At 35.6% G+C, this 26,995-nt stretch overlaps 1 protein-coding gene across 1 annotated transcript in view; it reads left to right on the top strand.

Moving 5' to 3' along the window:
• The window catches only part of Vwa8 (von Willebrand factor A domain containing 8), a 394,300-nt gene that overhangs the window by 120,254 nt on the left and 247,051 nt on the right, over window positions 1-26,995 (top strand). The window contains exons 13-17 of the mRNA XM_071611473.1: window positions 2,173-2,333; window positions 4,586-4,699; window positions 15,825-15,993; window positions 17,718-17,795; window positions 22,897-23,012. Of these exons, the coding sequence (XP_071467574.1) occupies window positions 2,173-2,333; window positions 4,586-4,699; window positions 15,825-15,993; window positions 17,718-17,795; window positions 22,897-23,012 (638 nt within the window). The remainder of the gene's footprint in view (window positions 1-2,172; window positions 2,334-4,585; window positions 4,700-15,824; window positions 15,994-17,717; window positions 17,796-22,896; window positions 23,013-26,995) is intronic.

The raw sequence follows: 26,995 nt of genomic DNA, 5'->3' as shown, positions 1-26,995 counted from the left end.
CCATTGAGTTTTTAAGTTGGTTTATTGCTTCCTGCATTTCTAGGATTTCTGTTTATTTGTTTTTTATAACCTCTATCTTCTGTATAGTTGATCTTTTGCTTCTTGGATTTGTTTATGTAATTCATTGTCGAAGTGATCTTTCATTGTCTGATTTTGCTGTCTAATGTCTTCCTTGAGACTCCAGATCATCTGAAGCATGTATATCCTGAATTCTTTATCTGACATTCCATCTGCTGCAGCTGTTACCTCTTCTAACGTTGAGTTGAACTGCATTGCTTGTGGTCCTTTCTTTCCTTGTCTTTTCATATTGTTTGTGTTTCTTTCTGCTTGGTGAAACTGTTGTGTTATTGAATTTTCCCCCTATATATTTATATTGCTCTCGTATAGTTGCAAAGTCTCCCTTGCAGGCGCGGGCAGCAGCTCTGCCCCTCCTCCAATTGGGGCAATGTGCCTACCATGCCAGCGGGCCACTGTGCCTGTTCTCCCGGTTGGTAGCAGGTCTGCCTGCCTTGCAGGCGGGGGGGGGCGGCGGCTCTGCCCCTCTGCATGTTGCTGGGCCTCTTCTGCCTGTGGGTCACAGGTCCACCTACCTTGCAGGCGCGCGGCAGCTCTGCTCCTCCCCCAACCAGGGCAATGTGTCATCCATGCTGGCGGGCCGCTGGACCTGTTCTGCCAGTGGGTCGCAGGTCCGCCTGCCTTGCAGGCGCGGTTGGCGGCTCTGCCCCTCTGCGGGCCGCTGGCCTGTTCTGCTGGTGGGTCGTAGGTCCGCCTACCTTGCAGCCGCCCAGCGACTGTGCCCCTCCCCCAACCGGGGTGATATGTCTTCCACGCTCTGCCCCTCCGCGGGTTTCTGGGCCTCTTCTGCCGGTGGGTCGCAGGTCCGCCTACCTTGCAGGTGCGGGGAGGGGGCGGCTCTGCCCCTCCGCAGGCCGCTGGGCCTGTTCTGTCAGTGGGTCGCAGTTCCGCCTACCTTGCAGGCGTGGGGGGGCGTCCAGGCCGCTGGGCCTTTTCTGCCGCTGGGTCGCAGGTCCGCCTATGGTTATCAAAGAATTTACAAAACACTTTAAATTTTTGTGTAATGTTGACTGTAAAAGTCCAGCTTGTTTGATGTATGTGGCATAAAATGTATCTGAAGTTGCTAACAGTAAAGAAATTATTGCCTTCAATCTTAATACATATAAGAAAAAATTGTTCATGTTGTATGGCACTAATCTTTTACAGTAGATTTTTATATATCATAAATATTAATTGCTGAGAGCCGTAGCCAAGTAGGAATGACACATGGCATTTTTGGTTGAAAGGTGACACCGGCAAGCCATTGAGATAATAATGATTATGTTAAGATGTGCATTTAATTGGAGATTAGACCCCTGCTGTCTGCCTTGGCCTGCTCCTTTGGAGCTCTCGTGGGACTCCCTGAGAGTTCCCATTGGTTGGGGAAGTGCGGTAGGAGGGAATTCTGGAGGAGGGATTTCCTGTTGGTAGTGTGCGTGCGTGGCATTCACGGGAGTTTTGGAAATAAAGTTTGTTCCTGCTTGAGTGGCTCTTGATTTTGTGCCCAGCCAGACTGCGGCAATTAATAGTTTGCTTAAGCCTGTTACACTATTTTAGTGCTAGCATATTGTATGTGTACCTTAAAAATTTGCTTGTAAGTGCCATGCTATTGTTTCTGAATTCTTGTACCTCATCTGATGACTGTCCTCCTAGATTTCCTCCACTATCAAGCCTCTTTTAAATATAATTAGTCACTGTGATGGACTGTAGTGGCTTTTCAGGAGAACTCATCAACTGCAAGAAAATGCACATTCTTGATAAGGATCTCTGAAGGTTGACTTTGCATAGTCTCTCATTTTAAAATGAAATCAATGCATTTTACTCCCTGCAGGAGGGGAACTGAGTTAAATTCCATTAAATTATTGCTATTATCTAAATGAACTTTTTAAAAGAGAAGGAAATGCTCAATAAAAGGAGAAGGGGGAACAAATCCTCACTCTTACTATGTAATGCTTACAGATAATAGGAGGAAAACCTTAAGCTTTCTGAAAATCTTTCTTTTCAGTGAATTTGAGAAGATGACTTCCCAGTTGTTATATGAAATAATTTGTACAGAAAGAGGGCCAAATCCATGTCTTAAAAATTAACTTTTTTTGTGATTTCTGGAATTTGTTTTAGGATATGACAGCTCGTGATCTGCTCCAGCAGAGATACACACTTCCAAATGGAGACACTGCCTGGAGGTCCTCACCCCTTGTGACTGCTGCTCTGGAAGGCAAGCTGGTCTTGTTGGATGGCATTCACCGGGTCAATGCTGGCACACTTGCTGTATTGCAGAGGTTTGTATGAGTCACACACTCATACACAAAAAACCCAAAACACACAAATATGCAAACAAACACCATGTCGACTTAAGCAGCAGACATGGATTGCTCCCATTTTTTTTTTTAAACTGGGTTTCTACATCTTGAAAAGCTCATATTTCTGTGTCCGAGTAGAATGTGAGATTACTTATTTTTACAGATATATTACAGCACAAATCCAAATAATGAACATTTTCGGAAATGCCATAGCCATAACTTTTTTTTTCTTCATAGCTGAAAAAAAATTCTCAATAATTTTGAAGGACTTTATATTTGCAGATTTACATATGCAACAAATTACAGAGCTGGAGTTTCTGTATTTTTTTAGAGTTATAACTTCACTAGTTACAAATTCCATATTGATCTGGATCTGTATTATTGGTTGATTTTGTTGGAATCTTTGTTTTTTGAGAAAGAGAAAAATGTAGCTTTAATTTAAAATGTTTTAGCTATTTGATTATATTGTATAGAGATTAGAAAAGCTGACTTTGCAGTAATAAACATTTATGTCACCATTTTTTTAAAAAATTATTTTAGTTTAGATGGAGAAAAATATTTACATATTCTTAAAACTTCTGTAGAATTTAGTGTTGAGAGAAGCCTCTTCATGTGTAATTTTTGTGGAAAATATTTCTACCCTGTGTCATTTTAGAAAAGTAATTAGTGATATTTTTTATTCTTCTTGGTTCTATGATTTTTGGACATTGATTGTCAACTTTGAATTATAGGGAAGAACCAAATAAGTACAATAAGCCATTTCCCCAACTAACTATTCAAAAAGTTTTTGTCCTTGACAAGATGCAGATAGTATATTAAAGATCCCAAATGTATTAATTCTAATTAGATTTGAACACATTTAAAATACTATCACAAACTTTCAGTGATTTACCATAAATATTTTATACTTATAATATTTTTATCTTCCAAGGAGAAAAATGTGTAGACAAAAAATAAAATAAAGTCACCTTTTATTTACTGTCTCTTGAATGTTCAGCTAAGCAGGAATAGCAGCAGCAGCAGCTATCATTAATTGAGTACTTACTCTGTGCTGGACATTGTTTTAAGACAGTGCTTCTCAGGTTTTCAACCTTGGAATTACCTTGCAGGTTGGGAATTTAAAAATACCGATGCCTGGGTTCCACCTTCACAAATTCTGATGTTAATTGGTTCAGGCTGAGGCTTGAACATTGGCATTTTTAAGCACTTCCCAGAAGAACTTAATGTACAATAAAGATTGAGAGCAACTCTGTTAATCATTTTTTATATTATTCAATTTTCATAGGAACTCTGTGAGGTTGTAAAATTATTGCCTTAATTTTGTAAAAGATAAAAATGTAGAGATATTACTCCCTCTCATTCAGGGAGTAAAATGCCAAGCTAGAGTTGAACCCAGGTCTGGCTGAGTCCACTGCCCATGCCCATAACCTCTGCATTATAGACCCATAGAATGGAGACTATGTTGCAGCTCCTAACATGGGTGTCATCAGACTTAGTGGTTGGTGCTTTTTGACTTTTGCAGCACCTGGAAGACAGTGCTGTTTCTGGTGTAGATGGCTAGGCCAGCATCAGAATTGGTATATGAAATAGCAGTGTAGTGGGGCTGGGGCTGTAGCTCAGTGGTAGAGCGCCTGCCTTTCATGTGTGAGGCACTGGGTTCTATCCTCAGCACCACATAAAAACAAATGAAATAGGGGCATTGTGTCCAACTATAACTATAAATAAATAAGTAAATACTTAAAAAAAAGAAATAGCAGTATAGTTATTTCATTATGAAGATTTTTGATATTTAAAATCATCTAATTCCAAAGATAGAAATATTTTGATAATACTTTCCCTTAAAGAGTTATATCAGATTCGGGTGTATGTGACAACTGCCTTGCTCAGTAATATATACCCTATGGTAATTCTGAGACACTCATTCAGCTGTTTCTTTTTGTCCCTCTTCTCCACCTCCTTGCCACTCTTCCTCCTCCTTCTCCTCTCCCTCCCCCTCACTGGCTACATCTAGTAGTTATGACTGTAGCTCTCTAGTACAGAAAATAAGTTTTGCCAAATATAACAGCACTAGCCACCTTGAAATTTTGAAAAATCCATCTAATGAAATAATTTGACTCAACTACAACCTATAATAGACATGATTAAAGTGTTGATCGAGTGCTTCTATTTCTAATAACGTCACTGTTCAGAACTGGCTAGTTTGTTTTCTGACATTCCCTTTATCCCACTAGGTTGATCCATGACCGAGAGCTTAGCCTCTACGATGGTTCTAGGCTGCTGAGGAAAGACAGATATATGCGTTTGAAACAAGAGCTGCAAATGTCTGATGAGCAGCTACAGAAGAGGTAATTTTGAGTGCCCTATTGTTATTGGTAATTTATTGCTAAGTAAAATAATGTTCATTTTTTTCCTAAACCTAGGGTCAAACCAAAACATCTTTGAAAAGCTTAATTATTTGGTGTTCTGAGCATGATAAAAGTTTGGGACTCCCTAAAACTTGCGGTTGCTATCCAGGATACATACACACACACACACACACACACACACACACACACACACACACTCACACACGCTTTGTCTTCTCAAGCTTCTTTTAACTAAATGCCTAAACTTTGGTTTTGTTACCGAAAGCTCTGTCCTTGTCCCCAATGTCAATCCCGTAATGAGGACACTAATTTGAGAAAAAGGAAAAAGAACTTTTAATGCTTTGCTAGCAAAAGAGAAATACAAGGGATTCCTGTCCAGGAGGCTGTGATTCTGCCCATTAAGGGCAGCAGGGAGCTTTTAAAGAAGTGATTCAAAGGCTACATTCCAGGGTTCTCTGTTGGAGTTATGATTCACTTGTTAATTTGGGAGATAGTCATTTTTGAGATCTTGTGGTACAATCCCAAGTCTGAATGACTTTGTGGGTATATGCTCAAGGACAGTCAACTCTGCTTAGGATGGGGAAGAACACCCCCCACCACCACCAGTGAGATTAGGGAGGTGGAGACATCAGGAAGGAATAGGGAGAGAGGAAGAGAAAGAAAATAAGTCACAGTGGCAGAGTAGCAAGGGCTGTACCCAAAGCACAAAGTGGACCACTGTTACAATGTTAAGAAAGTAATGCCCCCTCTTTGTCTTACCAATTCAGTTTGGTCTCATTCTGTGTATTCCCTCAGCAAAACAAAAGCTGGACCCACAAGTAACTGGATCCATTCTCCTAGGAAGTCTTCAGTTTTACCCAAAATGGATGCCACCTGATAACAATGTTAACCCAGTGTGGCTTATCAAAATCTTCTTCCAGAGATGTGACAAAAAAATACGATGGGTGAGACTTGATTGGATCCTGGAACAGAAAACAAAATGAAAGCAGCTATAAAAGACAATTAGGAAAGGTTAAATATCAACTGTGTATATATTACATGATGTTAAATTCATATTAATTTTCTAAGTATCACAATGATATTGTGGTTATACAAGAGAATATTACCATTTTTAGGATGTGCTACCTGATATTTCTAGGGATAAAGTAAAATATATATAAAACTTACTTCAAAATGTTTCATGGGGAAAAAAAAGAAAAAAAATAGATACATGTGTGTATGTATGTATACAAACCACACACCAGAGAGAGAAAAGAGAAAGATAAGTGAGAGCGAGAATACAAATGTGATAAAATCTTAATAACTGAAAAAAAAATCTAAGTGAAAGATATATAAGCCCCCACAGGGCTTGCTGCCACATTTTAAACAAGAAAACCTTACAAAAAATAATGAAATGTATTTATTATTGAGTTTATGTTTTTAGTGAATTTTTGCTTTAAAATTTCCTTGCAATGTTTTCTTAGGGGGAAGTGTTGAATTCCTTACTATCTTTGTATAAGTTTTTAAACATCTCACTTGATTATACAGCTGCTTATGCTTCTAGGGCATACATTATCAAATTTCTGTAGCACAGAAAATGGTCCAATTGAGGGTTTAAGTTCTAAAATCCTTCTCATTTCATACTTTTTTTTTTAAAGAGAGAGAGAGAGAGAGAGAGAGAGAGAGAGAGAGAGAGAGAGAATGGGAATTTTAATGTTTATTTTTTTTAGCTTTCGGCAGACACAACATCTTTGTTTGTATGTGGTGCTGAGGATCGAACCCGGGCCGCATGCATGCCAGGAGAGCGCGCTACAGCTTGAGCCACATCCCCAGACCAACATTTCATACTTTTGATTTATAACATTTGGCGTTTGTATATTATTTGTATGTGAATCACAAGTCAGGAAAGGACTCATATTTTCAGAGAAATAAATAAAAGCAACTGGGCAATAGCTCACAGCAAGCCTGCCTGGAAGTTTCCCTTAAGACATCAGGTTCATTGATCATTATACTTGACACCAAATGTCCAGGAAATGACAATTCTTTTCTCTGAAAAGAACCCAAGTTCTCCTTTATGGTCATAGCAGTTTTACAAATAAAAACAAGGAACAAAGTGGCCCTGAGCATCACATGCTGGGTTTGGCTCACATTCTACAATAGTACTTCTTTCTCAAAATTTTCTACCTGTGTTGTTCAGTTTTTTCTCTTTCACAAACGTAATCCTGCTTACCTCTATCTCCAAAGGAGGGAAAGTAGAGAGAAATCATAGCAATACTTGCTTTCTTTCATTAAAATTTTTTGTTTGACTATTTACTAGTGTTAACCAGGTACTGAAACTAGAACCTGATAGTGTTTTATGAAAAATGCTTGTCTCCTGTCATTGATTCTATGAAAGTCTCTCATTTCCCTCTATTCACTTCCTTAAGGCCACCACTTTCAACTCTTCGTTTTGGTATTTACCTCTGTCACTAAGCAATATGCTTTCATTGGTATCTCTTTCTTTTCTTTATTTTTATTTTTGAAGTACTGGGGATTGAACCCAGGGGTGCTCTACCAATGAGCTACATCCCAGACCTTTTTACTTTTTATTTTAAGACAGGGTCTCAGTAAGTTGCTGAGGCTGGCTTCAAGCATGGAATCCTCCTGCCTTAGACTTCAAAATAGTTCCACTGATATTTCTTGATTTATTCTTTAGTGTTGTCAATTATATATTGATTTTCTGCATGGATAATTAATGTTTGGCTCTTTCACTGTCTCTTTTGTGTCTTTCTATCCACCCATTCTTCCTAAAGAGTTATATAATTTTGTTTAGAACTTTGTCTAATTTTTACACAATTATGACAGCATAAGAGTATATACATCTGATTCATTTAGTATACTATAATCATTTCTCCTTTATACATACCTCTTTTTTTTCCTAAAATTAGTAATTATTTGCATATGTAGAGAGATATAAATAATTGCAATCCAGTTTTGCATGTTAGAATAGAGATTTGTACAATAGTACTTTGGGAGCACTGAGTGGGGAGACAAGTATTTTTTCATAAAAAGATTAAAAAAAAGTGTTTTAGTCAGCTTTTTCACTTCTTTGACCCAACAAGAACAAGTTTAGAGGAAGAAAAATATATTTTGAAGCTTACAATTTCAGAGGTCTCTGTCCACAGATGGTTAGTTCCATTCCTCAGGGCTTAGGTAGGGCAGAGCATCATGTTGGAAGTGTCTGGTGGAGGAAAGCAGCTGGGAACAAGACATAAAGGGGTGTGTTTGTGTGTGTGGGGGGGGAGAGCACTCCACCCTCCAAGGACAAAATATATATCCCAAAGGCATATCCCCAGTGACTCACCTTCTTCAGCCATACCCTACTTGCCTACAGTTACCACTCAGTTAATCCCTATCTTGGGATTAATGCTCTGATTAGGTTAAGGCTCTCATAACACAATCATTTCATTGTGAACTTTCTTACATTGTCTCACACATGAGCTTTTGGAAGACATCTCACATCTAAACCCTCTTTTTATGTATGTCTCACTTTTTCATCTCAAACACTTCCTCTGATGTCAAAATCTCTCAGCATATTGAGGTACATCCTATATTTATCAATTACATCTTCTATCAGTTTCACCTTTCTCCAACAGAGTATTCCGACAAGCACTTATCTGGAGTTCTTCTTCTTCTTTTTTTTTTCTGTGGTGCTGGGGATTGAACACAGAGCCTTGTGCATGTGAGGCAAGCACTCTACCAACTTATTCATTCCTCATCAGTACTCCTCCTTTGTATCCAAGAAACAATATTTCTAATGATATTAAAATGTTATCTCTTTATTTTGTTGTTAAACATTGCCATGTTACAGAATCTGCTTCATTCTGATGGTTTGGGATACTAGTAAATTTCTTTGCCTTTTCCCGGTTAACCTTGATTTAATTTGGTAAACTATTTTTGCCTTTCTCTGAATAAAAATATTCTCTTTTACAATTATAACATTTTACAATTGCAACATTTCTTATAAGTCAGTTGGCAGTATTTCTTTCAGGACTGTATTTATTATATAACAGCTTATTATAACTGTGTTTATTGCCTAACAGCTTGACTAGAAGGACATAGTATGGTATAAAAACAAAGAAATTTGTACTCAGCAAATTAATTTACATCATGAATTGTTCTTGTGAGTAACACAATCTGTTATCTAGCATAAGTTGATCTTATATGCTGTCCATGTCTAATATGTCACTCTTGGCTACAAATTAGAAACTCGTGACTTGAATTGTCTATCATTTAACTTCTGTACTTAATCACAGAACTAAAGTTCAGCGATGTGAAAACTATTTTTATAATATTTAAACAAACTCAACCTTTATTTTATTTTTATTAATGCTGTGTTTCCTTATGGGAGATTTTAAGATAGAGGAAAAAGGTCAAAAGTAGAATGACAAGAAAATTTTTGTTTTGTTTCTTAAAGGTAAGGGTTTTGGAGAGATGGGGAGGGTGTTCTGGGTTGGTATGTCAGTTGCAGTTGTCTAAGCTTCCATAGTCTTGCATAAAAATAAATCTCCTACCTCTGGGGATCAGGATTCTAAGAACAACTTCTACTAATCTGTGGAGTAATAACTCCTAACTTTAAAACTTTTGTTCCAACTACAGTATTGGGTAATTTTGTTGAACAAGAATATCATAGAGGCAATCTCCACAGTCAGTACTCTCTGGGTACTCAGGTGATTAGAATAATACCCAGACTAATGATTTGGTCGGATTTATTTGGAGATTATAAGCTTTCGTTATTGATTATTGGCATTACTTCGCTCTTTCAGGTTAAATATTTATTGAATGCTAACTCTAAGATGATATAGTCACTTCCTGTTGCACCACATATGAAGACAGACAGATATGCAAACAAATAATTACAATGTAGCTTTTAAATATTAGAGTAGAGGTCTGTACAAGGGGCCATGGGAACACAGGAGAGGAAGTGACTAGAAACTGCCTTGAAAGGTTCGGGAAGTCTTCAAGTGCTGTTTAAGTTGGCATTTTCCAGGGTTTTCTCCTAAACCTTTTCTTTGGACAGTCCTAGTCACTCTTATATCCTTACCTGTTGTTGGTACAGTGAGCTTTCCTCAAAATCTCTTTACAATTTAGTTGTCTTTCCTAAGACTACTAAATGTCTTCCCTGAGGTGTTGTGGAGAAAATATGAATTTATTTCTACCAACCTACTATTCCTCTAGAATTCCTGACCTTAGTGGACAGAGCCACTTCCTATCCATACACCTAGCCTAGATGTGTACAGTACCCAGCAATTAATTTGATTACATCACTCTTTAAATCCTTCAGTAGTTTTCATCACCTGCAGTGCCCAGGGCCAACATCTATATATGTCTTCTATGCTGCTTTATCCTTCACCTCTCAGGCCCAGTGTAGCCAACTTCTGTTACTCCTGTTAAGACTCACCTCCACTGTGAAGCCTTCTGGGATATTACTGTAACTCTTTCCTAGACCAATGCAGGTTTAAGAGCATCTTTGCTTTTAGGCGTAATGTGGTAAATTTAGATACATGGTTCTGCTTCAAGGTAGGAACAGTTTCCAATATTGTGTTTGGCAAGATTTCCTTAGTTACAAGTAGCAAAAAATTCAAACTGTTGCAAAAGGGAATTTATTAGTACCTCATATGGTAAAATGAAAGGCAAAGATGAAGTAGAAACTGAAGAAATAACCCGAACCTGGGACTTTGATGTAATCAGAACTTTCTGTATTGCTTCTGTACCTCATCCTTTTGTTTCTCATGACAAAATATGTGGCACGTAGTAGACTATTTGGTGAGTAATTTTGAATGAGTGCGTAAATCTTAACCTGGAATAAAGTTTAGAAAACATAGGTAAAGTTAATTCTATTAACAAAATTTTGGGTGGCCTTGTGTGCTAGCAACATTTCCTCACGTAAACCTACTAATTAGGAATATTTTGGTGCCCTTTGATGACAAGTCTGATAGCATAGTATTCCATAATTAAGAGCTGCTGGCTGTGTGCTACCAATCCTTTTCAATTTCATGGCACGAAACCCACTTTCTAAATAATTATATTTGACTCCTTTGCCAACCATCATTGTTTACTAGTTTATACCTAGGATCATACACTTTGATCATTTCCAGAATGTTCTACAACCTTTTACATTCTTAGCAGGTAATTATATGCCTAATAACCTTTAGAAATGTTAGGAACTCTTGTTGCAAGATCCTAGGAATTCTCTGGGTATGGTGGTTAGAAAAACAGTGATAGCCACATTCATTAGATATCAGTCCCACCTGCACTGCTTGCAGGAAATAAGAACCACAATAGAACTGTTTCCTTTCATGAGAGAAACTTATTTTGGGGAAGGAGGGAGTACAGATACTACAAGCTGCTAAATACTACCAGCTGCTAAATGTGTCCCTTCCTGCTGATAGCCAGAGCATGGATGAGAGAGATGAGTTAATAGTTCATTTCACCAGGAAAGGGCTTCTGGTTATCTCAGGGAAGCAATACAGATTGTGGCCTTGCCTTGGTTGTATTTAGATGTGCTCTAATATTTTTGTATTTTCATTGAATATTTTACAGGTATTGTTTGTTATTGAACATTAAAAACAGCTTACAACCTCTCGGTCTTCATTGATTACTGCTGAAATGTAATTGGACATTTGAGCACAGTCCTTAATGAATTAGGTTCTCTGTACCCTTTTGCTTTTACTCTTACCCATGTTTGAAGATAGTTAGGACCTAAGCATTCCCCTATGTCCCAGAAATTTTAACATCTTTTTTTGCTAGCAAATTTGTCTGTGTAAATTTTTAACCAAATTCAATATAGATCCAGGATTTTATACCAAAAAAAAAAAAAAAAAAAGAGCAATAGAAACTTTGATTTTGAAAATAATCCTGTATATTTTTTTATGGACAAGGAATAATTTTAAAAACCTATGCCTATGTAGGTATAATTATTTTGCTATATATTTTCTCAGTTTGTCCTTTTGATACAGATAATACAGGAGATCATTATTTTCAGTTCTTATCACTTTGGTTTTTTCTTGTCACAAAGATCTTCAAAAAGTTTCTTGTAGCCAGGCATGGTGGTGCATGCCAATAATCCCAGTGGCTCCAGAGGCTGAGGCAGGAGGAACATGAGTTCAAAGCCAGCCTCAGCAAAAGTTAGGTGCTAAGCAACTTTGTGAGATCCTATTTCTAAATAAAATACTAAATAAAGCTATTGATGCGGCTCACTGGTCGAGTGGCCCTGATTTCAATCCCCGGCACTCCTCCCCCCCAAAAAAGTTTCTTGTAGTACTGGTAATTGACAATAATTAATATTGTCATTTATTTGTTTGGCATCTGCTTTCTTCCAGGTATTACCCTAGATCTTGTATGGTATAAGGAAACATTAGAAATGTGTCTATGCAACTTGCTTTGTTGCACAGAAAAAAATGAAATATGAGCTATGTATGGAACTATGCAACTTCTAGGTTCTGAAATGGAACCATAAGTATAACAGCATGGAAGGCCAACTTAAAAATCTTTTTCCAGCCCATGATTGATGTCATTATAGAAACCTTCTGTATAATTCTTTCAAGTGCCTTAATATGTAAATTCAGCAAAAATATGCTATATAATGTCTTTCAAAAGATGGGAGCTTATCAGTGCCTTTTTTATTTATTAAAATCTTTGTTGAGGTATCATTGACATGTCATAAACTTTATTTAAAGTGTACAGTTTGATAATTTTTGATATTTATATATACTTGCAAAACTATTGCCACAATCAAGATATTGAGTGCATATATAATCTCCAAAGTTTCTTTAGACCCCTGTGTAATCCCTCCCTCCTGCCCATTCTCATTGTCTTCTGCCATCCCCAGGGATCTTCTTCTGGTCACTATATATAGCTTGTATTTTCTAGGGTTTATGTAAATGGAATCACACAGTATATATTCTTTTTTGTCTGGTTTCTTTTATTCAACTTAATGATTTGTGATCATCCATTTTGTGTATCAGTAGTTTGCTTCGTTTTATTGCTGAGAAACATTATAAAGTATTTTAGTCTCTACAAACATTTATGCCGAGGATGGTAGCACACACCGACAATCACAGTGACTTAGGAGAATTGAAAGTTGGAGGCCAGTATGGACAACTTTCTTTCTTCCTTGTCTCAAAATTAGAAAATTAAGGGGCTGGGGTTTTAGCTCAGTGGTAGAACTCTTGCCTGGCATGTGTGAGGTGCTGGGTTCGATTCTCAACACCACGTATAAATAAATGAATAAAATAAACATACATCAACATCTAAAAAAATTTTTTTAAAAAGAAAAAAAAAAGAAAGATAACAAGGCTGGTAGTGTTGCTTAGGTGGTTGTGCCCCTAGGTTCAAACCCAGTACCAGAAAAAAAAAATTAAAGAAACACCTCTGTCTACAAACATATTGACCCCAATATTTCAAATGTTGACCCCAATATTTTAAATCTTTAAAAATCCTTTTAAAATACATTTTTGCTTTTTAAATCTTTAATCCTTAGGAAATAATGCCCATGTGAAAGTAACCATCTTTTTTGTTTTATTTTTGTCATTGTTAAATTCTAGTAAAATTAAACCTAACTTTGATTTTAAATTTTCATGGTGCTTGTTTCCTTATTTTCAATTATGAACCAATTTCTTCAGCCTTAGTATTACCAGTGGTTTGTCAAGTCACTCTGAAGTCCATGGTAAAACTTCTGTTCTCTAACTTTCAGACTTGGGGAATCTAACTCAGTTCAGAAATAACTCTCTATATAACCTATTTGTATGTAAGGAAGTTTTGTGGGGAGAGCCTAGAAAAACTAAAAGGTTCTTCTCATCCTGTTATTCAGTAGTTTGGTGGTTGTTTTTATTATCAGAATAGCCTTCTATGCCCAACATATCAGCTGTCTCAGAAATGCCCCCTCCAAATCTGGCCATCTTACTGAAGTACCTTGTGAGAATCAAAATTAAAGAGCAAGCCACAGACAGTAAATATCTCAGGCAATGGCTCTATCACCTTATTTAAATTCAGGCCACCTCCCTTGTTCTCATAGTACTTGCTTCCTAATCTCTTAGTTTAATGATATAAATTGGGCTTTCCTTTTTGCCTTGCCTGTTGGATTTCCTTTTTTGTTTGGCAGTACTGGGGATTGAACCCAAGATGTGCTCTACCAGCCCTTTCTTTATTTTATCTGGAGACAGGGTCCTCACAAAATTGCTGAGATTGGCCTCAAACTTGCAATCCTCCTACCTCAACCTCCCGAGTCTCTGGGATTACGTGTGCACAATACCATGCCTGGCTGCCTGTTGAATTTTGACTCTGTTTACTCCCTGATTTGCTATCCCTCACTGTCTTAGGTAAAAATCTACATCTACAGCTTTAATTTTGTGCATCCAAACCAGACTTTGTATCTCCCATCTTTTTTTTGTCCCCACTAGGAGTCAGGAGGATCAAGGATGTTATCTCTTGATGGGCCTTGAGGCAGAGTGATCTGAATTATAACAAACTACTTAGCTAAAATAGAAAATGAAATAACTTGCCTCTTTAGCTTTCTGATCTCAGGATGTCCCATGCCCATTTTCTGGTATATTACTAATTACTAGCAATCCTGAATTACCATGCTGCCCTCAGGACTTTCAGGCACTATCCATGTTGTTATCCTTCCCTGTTTTCCCTGAACAACTTTTTGGGACAGATCATTCCTCAGGCCCTGCTGGAACATCTTTTTTTTAGACCTAGATAAATGAAAGGATATCAGGTAGTTTTTATGAATCCATCCAGGTCTTCTATATGGCTATTTCTAAAATTGCTTTTCCCTGGTTTAAAAAATTATGCTCTCTAAAATTATTAGATGATTTATGTACGGTAAAATTACAGATCATGTAGTGAAGGACTTGGTAGACCACTGTATTGATATGACTTGCTCTTTTTTGAACTCTTCAAAGTACTTATCTGATTCTTTTCACATGTCCTACCTCCCAGTATTCTGGCAACCTAATCATTTAATTCAGGCACCAGTGAAATAGTTAATGTTGGAATACAGTTATATACTGATATTTTTATTTTTTCTGAAAATCTTGACAAGTATTTCACTTTTTACTTTTCCTCAGCATTAACTATATTACCCTCTAAAAGCAATATTTCTGATGGGTTTTTGAGTAGAATTGATGAAATCTGACAATATTTCCCACATGCTTAGATTGTAATAAGTGGTTTCCTATCGCTCATCTACAACCATCTCAACTTATTTCACTAGCCATGGGAAGTCTTATCTTTTTCTTCTATGTGTACTAAAATGTTTATATGCCTTCTCAATTTTCGTAAGAGAGATTTTTTATGAACATCACTTTAAAAATTGTAACATTTCTATAATGATACCAAAAGAATAGATTATGTTAAGCTTTGGTTCTCTTTGCTTTTTTTAAAAACATTTTTTGGTGCATTATAATTATATATAATAGTGGGATTCATGCTTACATGTTCATAACATGCACACAATGTAACAATTTACTTTGGTCTTTTTCATTCCCCAGTATCTTCCCTTCCCTCCCTTTTTATTTTTCTTTACCTTTTTAAAACCTAAGTATTCTCTTGCTGATCTAAAGTTTAAATTTAATCTAACCCCCTTCAGCTGCTTTAATTTTTTGTATTTGAAAAAGTCTTCCTATCCTGAATCATGCTTCTTGGTCTTTCTATGATTGACATAGAGTGGCCTCCTTGCAAGACAGAAGATTTTGAGGAGATTTTAAATAAAGAAAGAGAATGTGTATGATTAATATAAATGTGATAAAGATAATTAATATGAACTAAATGGGATTTTAGTTTAAGGGACTTCAGGGAAAGTTTTTGAAGGTATAACAACATGTTACAAGCAGTGATTTGTGTTAGGACTGGAGTTTTGTAAATAGACATTGTACAACATTTATTAGTATCAGGTAATTATGTTATTTTTCTTAATCTTAGGATCTTGGGATACCCTGACTTTTTTTTTTTCTAAACTCATTCTTTGAGTAACAATTTGGACATTAATAGTATGATAGACTTATCATTGCCTACTTTCCAATTACCATGACCTAATCTCTAATGTGAAAGTTTATGTTTTCTTGTTATTTTTCCTTTTTAGATCCATTTTTCCTATACACCCTTCCTTCAGAATCATTGCCTTGGCAGAGCCCCCTGTTATTGGAAGCACAACACAGCAGTGGCTGGGACCAGAATTCTTGACCATGTTCTTTTTCCATTACATGAAACCCCTTGTCAAAAGTGAAGAAATACAAGTGATTAAGGAAATGGTAAGAGTAAGGCCAGTGATAGCCTAATGCCTATAGCTGTTCTCTTTCTAATGTACCCTAATACATGCTGGGGCAGAATGGGGCATTTTGTCTTTTCCTCCCCATTTATTTCCAAATATTTTCATATAATAGTATAAGTCAGTGGTTCTTAACCTCTTAACATTTTTCAGAATTATTTGAAGGGTTCGATAAAACACAGATTTTTGAGCTCCATCTCTTGTTTTTTGAGTCAGTAGATTTGAATTGGTATGTGACAATTTGTATTTCTGACTAGTTTTCAGGTGATAGCTGATGCTACTGGTTTGAGGACCACACTTCTGAGAACCACAGGTGGAGGCCACCTTTCCCCTATCTTATGCAGAGTTTTGCAATTCCTTTCTGATTATATTCAGTCAGAAGTGACTATTTTAACTTCCTGCTGAGAAAAGGCCAGATATATAGTTAGTTCCTTAGATTTTAGAGAAAGTACTAAGTAGTCCTGGTTCCCTCAGGACTATAATCTTATACTTACCTGCCTAGTCAATTGGTAGCTTCTGATATGTGGGTGATCCATTGTTGAAATGTTTGCCCTAACCAAGCATTGTGTTTACCACTTTGTAGTTCTAGAACTGTGCTATTCAATGTGATAGCATTAGCCACACTAAACAAAAAATTTTAAAGTCAGTTTCTTAGTCACCTTTCAAGTACTCAGTAGCTATGTGGGATGTGTTGACTACTGTATTAGCACAAATAAAGAAAATTTCCATCATCATAGAAACTTCTATTGGCGAGTGCTGTTTTAGATCATTAAACATGAACATTTTACATAAATGGATTCATTTCCTTTGAAATACCAGAATGAAATGGTTAATTTTAGGTATTGTGAGCATGGTTGTGTACAAGGCTTTAGGGTTCAGCAACTTGACTCTTAAATGTCAAATCTACTACATATTAGCTTCTAGATCTTGGATAAATTAGTCACAGTTTCCTCACTTGAAAATGGGGATAATACTACATCTTACACCATAGGATGGATTTAAAGAATAAATAAGGTAAAGTATGTAAGGAATAGAATTAAAATTCTAAAAATTTCCATTTACTTAAGTGACCCAAAACACCCTGAGCAGTGTACTTTCAAAATGGTCATATTATGCCAATCATCACTGTAACATCATTTCTATTCCTTTTAAATTAAAAATTGAAAGTTGTTGATTAAATTCTTATAGTTTAAGATATTTAGTTACATTAAGGTTTGTAATAGTTAAAAGCAATCAATGTCTTTTATTTGAGCAGCTGCTCTCCTGAATTGATCATGGCCCTCAAGTATGAGGATTAAAATTTTTTGAGAAAAAAGGATACCTTGAGCATTCTTTATACAATAGTATCTTATGTTACTTAGTAGACATATAGACACACACATATAAAGCAATTTGGTTTTAGTAATGAAAATGCCTAAATCAGAGCTTTCACAATGAAACTAACAAAACCAGAAATGAAAACATTTAATGGTTACACTATATGTCAGTTTTTAATTGCATTAATTGTTTTGTTTTATGCTGGTGATTAAATTGTATATGGAGAAGAGTAGCTTCACACTGACTCATGAACTATGTATGTAACTAATAATCATGTACTTTCTATAAATGTAATTCTAATATTATTTGCTAAGTAGTCATCATTTCTGGCCAATTGAGCAGATAACCTAATTATTTTTTCTGATTTTCCTCAATTCTCTCATAAAATAGGTCCCAAATATTCCTCAGGAAGCCTTGAATAAATTGTTATCATTTACACACAAACTCAGAGAGACCCGGGATCCAACGGTAAGTCTGGGCTTTGCCAAAGGATTTTCTCTTGTTGACATGCTGTTGTTTTAAAATCTGTTGTTAAATTGGCAGTTTTAGCCTTTATCTTTGGTTTCTCCTGTACATATGTTTAACTATGATTTCAGTGATTTTAACATTTTTTTCCAGATCTTTGTGGCTCATGTAGAGGATGTAATTTTTACTTTATGGGAATATTTGGGGCTCTTGGGGTTCTACTTTGTTCCCTTCATCTCTTTCACTGAGCATCAGCATCTATTCTTATAGCTGTGTCCTGTTTCTAACCACACCCAACCCCTCTGTTTGTATTTCTATCCCAGGATGGCATGTTGGAAACATAAAGTACTATCACTTTCTAACTCTGTAACTCTGTGTTCTCATCTGTAAAATGGCAAAATTTCCATTTATCTCATAAGAAGGTTGCAGTGATTAAACATTAAAATTTATGTAAAGAATCTCCTCTTTAGTAACTGCCTAAAAAATGTCAGTTTCTTTACTTTTCAACTAGATAGCTTTGAGATTACTATAAATTATCTAGTACAACTAAGCTATCTTTCCCCTTGAAATTGTGTTCCCAATTTAATTTCCTTTAATAATCTACCAAATTACCCAAGTTAGAAAGCTTGACATTTTTAATTCCTTGCATTTCTTATGTCTCCTTTTAATAGGAAAGTAAATCTCACCAATTTAGCATCTTTAAATGTCATATCTCTTCTTTGATCTAATGTCAATAATTGTTCTCATATCAGATTTCACAGTCTTTCTCCTGGGGTATTGGTATTTTCTCTCTACTGCTCTATTTACCAACAATTCATTCATCAAGTGGTTGTCTGTTATTTTCCTATAGCTGTTATAACAAATTATCATAAGTTGTTGGTTTAAGAGAATAGAAATTTGTCTGGTGGACAACAAAATTTATAAATCAGTGTCATCCAAAATCAAAGCATCAACAGAGCTGTACCCTGGGAAGCTCCAGGGAAGAATATCTTCCTTGCTTGTTCTGGGTTTTGGTGGCTTCCAGCATCCCTTGACTTGTGACCTCATCATGTCAGTTCTGCCTCCATCTTTTTGTCACCTTGTCTGTGTATTTGTGCCAAATTTCCCTCTGTTTCCCTCTTACATAAGATTTCATTTAGGGCTCACCCAAATAATTATCTCCTTATTTCAAAATCCTATCCTATCTGCAAAGAAAACTGTCATAAAAAATGACGTTCACATATTCCAGAGATTATGATATGGATACCTTTGTGTGGAAGGGCTTAGGGTTGGGGGACCCTGGACCATTTTCTAGATGTCACATGTTTCCTGTTAATTAACATCTAGGGCCTCATCTCCAACTTCTTTCCCCCCTACTCATTCTTCAGCTAGCTGTATTGATCTCTTTGCTATTCCATGAACACAGTATACCTGCCTCAAAGCCTTTGCTACTTGGCATTTCCTCTGCCCATGTGTCTCTTTCCCAGATGGCTGCACATTTACTCCTTCACACCTTTCAAATTCTCTCAGGTGTTACTTTTTAAATGTCATATTCTCTCAGGTGTTATTTTTTAAGTAAAGCTTTCTTAAATTTCTTCTCTATTTTATTCCTATCTCTCTTTCTACCTTAAGGTTTTTCAGAGGACTTATATGACCTTTGGACACAATAGACATGTTTTAGTCACTTATTTTTTGTTCTCTGTTTTCCCTCACTTGGATTTTTATCCCCAGCAGCATTTGCTTTTGTTTGTTTTGTTCCCTGTGGTATTTCCAGAATCTTGAACTTCGCCTACAACACAGTAGGTATTCAACAGGTATCTGTTACATAAATGAATGAATGAGTCTTCTTTATTGTCCTTGGAATGAACTTTCTCAATCCATTTATGGAGTTCTTCCCTTTCTTTAAAAGTGTTAAGAGATTCATTCTCTTTGCCCACAGATTAAAGACAACCCCCTTTTCCCAGTCTCATTTCCTACAATCTCTTTTGAAGCTCCCTCAGCTCTGTTCACACATGGCTTCTTCCTGTTGTTTTTTTTTTTGTTGTTGTTGTTGTTTTTGTTTGTTTGTTTGTTTTGACTCTACCACTAGTCTGCTCTGTATTATGTCTGAAATATGCTTTCTTCCCATCCACTTGTCCCTCAGATTCCTTATTCTCTCAGGTCTCTCATCCTCCTTAGGCAGAAGTAACCTCTATCTCTCATCTGCTTTCATGACACTTGGTGTATACTTCTGATATTGAGACATTGCCATTGTATTAAACTTTATTTTTATATCCCCAATTAATATTTGAACTTTTTGAGTCTGAGTCTTGTTCATTCTTTTATTCTTTTTTCCCAGGCTGGTTGGTACCTGGCACATAGTAGACACTTAAATCTTTGATGAATGAATGAATCAATGAATTTGTTAAGTAATTACTTATTAGCTGTACACCCTTACATTTTTCTCTTGACTTGTGATCTCATCTGTTAAGTTTTCGGAAAGAATAATTCTTTAGGAGAAAGAAAGGTTATTTTAATAAGTTCTGATAAGATCTTTTATATTTTTAAGCTGGGTACTAATAATCATGTTAATAATATAAAACCCTTTTTGGTGTGTTTTTAAATTGCATAATCATGGTAACTAATGCTTCTCATTCTCATCCTATTTTCTACAGATAAAACTGTAGTTAGAAATTTGATATTATAAATGTTAAATACATTAGGAATTTTAAATTAAAGTATACTCTCAATTTTTAATCAAAAATATGACAACAGAAATTACTAGTCTCTCTATTCAACACTTAAATGGCTCAACAGATAGCTTAGTTCTGATTTTTTTCAACACTGTATATTATTGCAAAACATTTTGGTTCCATCAACTGAAGGAGTTATTATTCTTCAAATTCATGAGAAATCCTCACTGATCACTAGAATTAAATGTGAAGTCTGAACTCAGTGTTATGCTTAGAATGAGATTAAAATGTTGTATCCTAGAAAGTTACCTGAGGGTTTAATAAGACTCTTGTCATCAGAAGCCTCTGTTGGGAGTTTAAACTTTTTTCTTGATTAAAATAGGAAAATTTCATCATGCTAGATATTAAGGATAGGGATTTCTAAGTTATTTCTAGCCTCTGATACTTTCAGCCATACTGGCTGAATCTTATCCTTAGTTCCTCTCAGTTGGAAAGTCCTTTGAGATACTTGTTGCATCCTTTCTCTTCATGTTTGCTGCCATAATTGGACTATAGGATTTTGTCTTTTCATAGGCAGATTAATGAAGTAACTTTCTGTTTCCTGATTGTAGTCTCTCTGTCCTTCAACTACTTTACATATGGCTGCTGATTTAAGTCGGGAATTAAGCCAGATAATTTGATTCTAAAATCAGGGTACTCCTTTGCACAAAGTTCCCTTTCGTTTAGGAATAAGGTCAAACTCCTCAGAGTGTCACCCACAGGTCTTTGATATTTGAGAATAAGCCTTTCAGCAGGGCTCTATATTAGAGCTGTGCTGATGTCCTCACAGCTTACATGAATTTGTGTTCCATTTGCTTTCATGCCTTTGTTGTAGCAGTTCTCCTGCCTACTGGAACATTTTAAGCCACTGTAGCGGTTGTCAACTGTTCCACTTATTTTAGCATTAAATTACATGCTATTTTGAATTGAAATTTATGGTTTCTTATCTTTAAATATTGTCTCTATGTCTAGAATGCAAATTTATTGAAAACAAGGATGCACCAAATGTTTGCTTGTGAATGAGTTCTTTGAAATTTAGAACATGTTGTTTAATAAAGGATATGTACTAATAACAGTAGATCAATATCTTATGAAGCTGAAGTTCATGAGGAAGGAAATAGTCAATAAATTTTTCTTCTTTGGGACTTACAGAGATGACCTTAGGTGAAAAGTTTGAACAAGAAAATGAATGTGAAATGTGTCTTTGGCTTTCTCCCCTTATCTATTTTGAACCCTTTGTTAATTTTATAGAATCTCCTTTATTAGGCACTTTGAGCCATGTTAGTGCTCCTGTCACCTACTACATTTCACTCTTATCTTCGGTGTGCCCTCCCAAAGGTCCAGTTGCTTCAAAAATCCTTCTCTGGTTTTCAGTGGAAACCACTGTTTTCCTAACATTGCCTATCTGAGTTGAGAATTAGGCCATTAACAATCTGGCTCATTAAAATTATGGTCATGTCTCATCCCTTTCATCTATTTGATTTTTTTTCATTGTGAAGAAGGTAACTATTTTAATGATCTCTGCCACCTGTTGAGCACTCATATTTTTCAGACCTGTACTAAGTGCTTCAAAATCTTTTTCTAATGTAATTCTCAAAACAACCTTAAAGGTAAGTGTATTATCATTGCCATTTCAAAAATGAGGAAACTGAGGCTTGGAAAGTTTAAATAATTTTGTGAAGTTCATACAGTTAATGAAGAGTCTGACTTATCAAACTCAAAGCCTATAAACTTTATCATGATATTATGGTATCTGCCAAGAGAATTTCAAGTTCAAGTCGGCAAATGTTTATTGAGCACTTACCATGTCCTAGGTTCAACAGGAACAACTCTGTGAGTGGAATCTGAGAAAGTAAGAAAAGAAAAAGAAATTATTCTGACAGTAGAGGGGAAGGATTTCAAACATCAAGCTGCCACACAAGATAACAAACTGATTTACACATCTATGGTCAGCACCCTAAAATATTCCACAACTCCTTTTCTCTGGTTCAGAAACAAGAGATTTCCTTAAAGTTCTAGGAATTTTTAGAATACCTTAACAAATTAGGGGAAAAAAAGAGAAACAAATAGTCATTTGTACATAGGAATTATTTTTAAGACAGGTATGACCTATGTTGTATAATACCCTTCACCTATTCACTCTCCTCCACCCCAATATGTGAATATAGCACTTAGCACAATTAAAATAACTTGAATTGAATTGATACTTTTTATATTGAAAAAAATTGCCTTTACAGATATTTAAAATGCAAGTTGGTTTGTTTATTTTTATTTGTAATTCATTAACAGTGCATATTTAATTTAAAGTTGGCCTTATCCTTCAGGAGTAATGAATTCTGCTGTGATACCCATTTAAAGGTTATTTAATAAGTTGAAGCAGGTCTCTTAACAGACTTTCCTTACCTTTTTGATAGGCACAGTCCTTGGCAGCATCACTTTCTACTCGACAATTGTTGCGGATTTCTCGTCGGCTGTCACAGTATCCTAATGAAAATCTTCACAATGCTATTACAAAAGCTTGTCTTTCCAGGTAACCATACTCTTCTTTCACACTGACTTCAAGTCTTTGGATCTTTGCTAAAACACAACATAAATTTAATTGATAGTCTACATTCACAGGTTCATAAAAAGTATTGGTCTGAATATATGAATATTTCAGCCTAGTCATCAGTCATTAGAATTTACTTAGTATAATATATTATGTTATTTGGGCATGAAAACAATTACAAGGCGGGGGGTGTAGCTCAATGGTAGAGTATAAGCTTAGCAGGTATGAAGCCCTGGTTTTAGTTCCTAGCACCAAAAAATAAAATAAAATAAAATAATAATAATAATAATACAAAATTTTAAACAATTTTTTTATATTTGTTTTTTAGTAGTAGTTGAACAAAATACCTTTATTTTAATGTGGTGCTGAGGATCAAACCCAGGGCCTTACACATGCTAGGTGAGTGTTCCACCAGTGAACCACAACCCCAGCCCCAAATTTTAAACAATTTTAAGAAGTATTTTACATATGAGAAAACTGAGTCACTTGCTCAGATCACGGAGTAGAGGTCTGAGACTTGAATGCTGGTTCATAGGTCTTCAGAGCTGGGGCTTTTGTGCATTTTACTTATCACCTTGCAAATTTGCCTTGGAATTTTCTATGCTTGTTAGTACTGCCCTCTTCTCTAATTTTAACAAAACTAAGTTGTTTTAAGTCTACACTAATAGTTTTCATACCAATGGGGAATGATTATAAAACATTGACTTATAGAATTTTCTTACAGAATCACCTTTTCATGAAACCATTTTAAAAGAGTAATAAAAAAAGATTAAGAACAATCCCAGTTAACATAAAATATCTTCTTGAATACAAATCTTATTCTTTTAAGTTGATATTAGGTCTTGTTTAATTTTTTTCCTTTTTTATGTTAACTCACATAAAATATTTTTGAAATATTAAAAAATGGTTTATTAGATACTATATTATTTACCAAATATATTTTCACAGTAAGTCCAATACTAGGTATGATCAGGAAGCATCTTTTTTTATACCTACAATATGTTTGAGTCATCCTGTAAGCAGATTGGTTTGTGCTCACTGTCTCAGTAGGTACATCATGAAAATGTTAATTTATGCCACTTATATCCCTGTATTAAAGGGCTCAAATTCATTATAAGGGTCTCTCAACAGCTGCCCACACTGACAAGATGAGCTGGGTTCAAAATAGCTGGCTGCAACATTAAGCTAAGAAAATGGCAAGAAATCACACAACACAGAAGTAGATTTCATGTCGAGGGTAGGATGTCTCTGCAACCTTAGGGTCAGCATCCACCCTGAGGAGCACTGGAAAGAGAGCGTGTACCAGGAATCTATTTTTATGGGTGGGAGACCCACAAAGGAGATCCAATGGAATGTTTTTCACCAAATAAGGCAGGGGATAATGTTTCAAAGGTGAAGTCTTGCTTTGTGATGTCTTGTGGTCAGCAGATTGATTGACATCTTGGCAAATCACACCCATCTCAGGTGCTGTGTGGGATCATAGGCAGAACAGAGGAAAGGCACACTTACAGCCCAATCAGCGAACAGCGCCAGACCTGTGATAGTTCCACCATTTGACCCAGCTATCCCTCTCCTCGGTCTATACCCAAAGGACTTAAAAACAGCATACTACAGGGACACGGCCACATCAATGTTTATAGCAGCACAATTCGCAATAGCTAAACTGTGGAACCAACCTAGATGCCTGTCAGTAGATGAATGGATAAAGAAAATGTGGTATATATACACAATGGAATATTACTCAGTAATAAAAGAGAATAAAATCATGACATTTGCAGGAAAATGGATGGATTTGGAGAATAGAATGCTAAGTTAGCCAATCCCCCAAAACCAAATGCCAAATGTTTTCTCTGATATAAGGAGGCTGACTCATAGTGGGGTTGGGAGGGGAAGCATGGGAAGATTAGACAAACTCTAGATAGAGCAAAGGAGAGGGAGAAGAAGAGAGGGAGTAAGGGGTGTAAGAAAAAGATGATGGAATGAGATAAACATCATTAACCTAAGTATGTATGTATGTATATATATATATATGAAGACATGAATGGTGTGAATATACTTTGTATACAACAATATAAAGCAGGGGATAATATTTCAAAGGTGGAGTCTTGCTTTGTGATGTCTTGTGGTCAGCAGATTGATTGACATCTTGGCAAATCACACCCATCTCAGGTGCGGTGTGGGATCACAGGCAGAACAGAAGAAAGGAGCACTTATAGCCCAATCAGCGCACAGCACCAGACCTGTTATAGCTCCAGTGCACATAGTTCACACATAAAATTAAAAAACAAAAACAAACAAACAAAAAAAAATCCCAGTAGGCCCAGAGTGTTTTTTTAGACCCTTTTCATATGTTCTAATATTTTCATCCTTCAAATTCTATTCCTGTGATTTTTATGATAGTTATGCATATTGTCCATTATTCCTTGATTAGAGGAATTAAAAAAGAATCAATCTATTTATGGCTTAGGATAATATGAAATGGTCCTTTGTAACTCTTTAATGTAATAGACAATTTTTCTTTTAGTTAAATTAAACTCCTTAATGTTGCAACTTGAATTTGTTTTTCCTGTGGTGTATCCAGCTAAACTGAGACTCTCCAGTGACTTTAGAGTAATTTTTTGAGACATAACAAAAATGACTCCTTTCCTTTAACTAGAATATGAGATTTCCAACGAAAATTTGAAAAAAGTCTTCAGTCACCTATTTTTGAGTTATAAACTGAAGAAAATATAGATAGTTTAATTACCTAAACAATATTTTGTCTTAGGTAGGATTTGTTATAAATATGAGATAATAGAAGTTGACACTGAGTACTAAGCAGTGTAAACAACTTTGAAGCTCAAGGAAAAACAGTAGTATGAATATGTTAGAATAAACTAGCCACACCTCCAAAATTCTATGACCTGTAAGATATAGGTGGGCAATCAAATCAACTTTCGGTTTCCTCTGTTTAAAAAAATACAAGAGTAAATACAGTAATGAAAACTGGTTTAGTAAATAAACAATAGTGATCAAAATTTGGAGAACTAATATCAACTATCTTAAAGCATCTGAGAGAGCTGAATATAGCTCAGTGGTAGAGCTTTGAGCCTAGCGTACACAAATCTCTGAGTTCAATTTCCAGTACTGTCAAAAATAAATAAATAAAATAAAGCATCTGAGGATGTTGATAATTGGCAAAATTTAACTTATTACTAATAGTCATACAGTCTACATAGAAAATGTGAGAAAATTTTTAATAAAGGTGAGAAAGAATTAAGGAATTGATTTTCATCAGATGTTTTATTTGGATAGATATTTGAGAAAACATTAAAAGAAGTAATTTCAGAGTGATTCCATATTTTTCCTTTTATATGAGACAGAAAACTTCAAGGATCTTTTTTAAAACACTAATATTTTTAAAACATGTTGAATTAAAAGAGTTTAGAAGCCATTGAAAAACATAAGCAAGATAAACTGAGGTAAATATTCTCTGTTCACTCTGCCAAATTAGAAATTGTGAAAAACTATAATAAAAAAAATAATTTTTTTCTTATTTAAACTTGAAAGGAAGAAAATATCACAATTCAGGTATAAGAAATGAAGTAAGCTTGAGGTTGCCATGGGACCTAGCAATTCTGTTCCTGGATTTTTAGCCAAGAGAAATTTTAAAATGTCCATACAAAAACTTGTACATATATGTTCCTAGCAATCTTATTCGTATTGGCTGAAAAGTGGAAATACACAGTAGATTGAATTGGACATAACTTTCCTATGTTCACATATGAATATACGTTCAGTGTAACTCCATATCATGTACAACTTACAAAAATGGGAAGTTATATTCCATGTACATATGATATGTCAAAATACTTTCTATTGTCATGTAAAACTATAAAGAACAAATTTTAAAAAAGAATATTGAGGAAAGAAATAGGTAAATATATGGGAAATTTAAATGTATTATGAAAAGTAAAGAAAATGAA

The sequence above is a fragment of the Marmota flaviventris genome, chromosome 4 (assembly GCF_047511675.1).
Source record: "Marmota flaviventris isolate mMarFla1 chromosome 4, mMarFla1.hap1, whole genome shotgun sequence".
Classification (NCBI taxonomy): Eukaryota; Metazoa; Chordata; class Mammalia; order Rodentia; family Sciuridae; genus Marmota; species Marmota flaviventris.
This window is presented reverse-complemented; position numbering and strand designations above follow the sequence as displayed.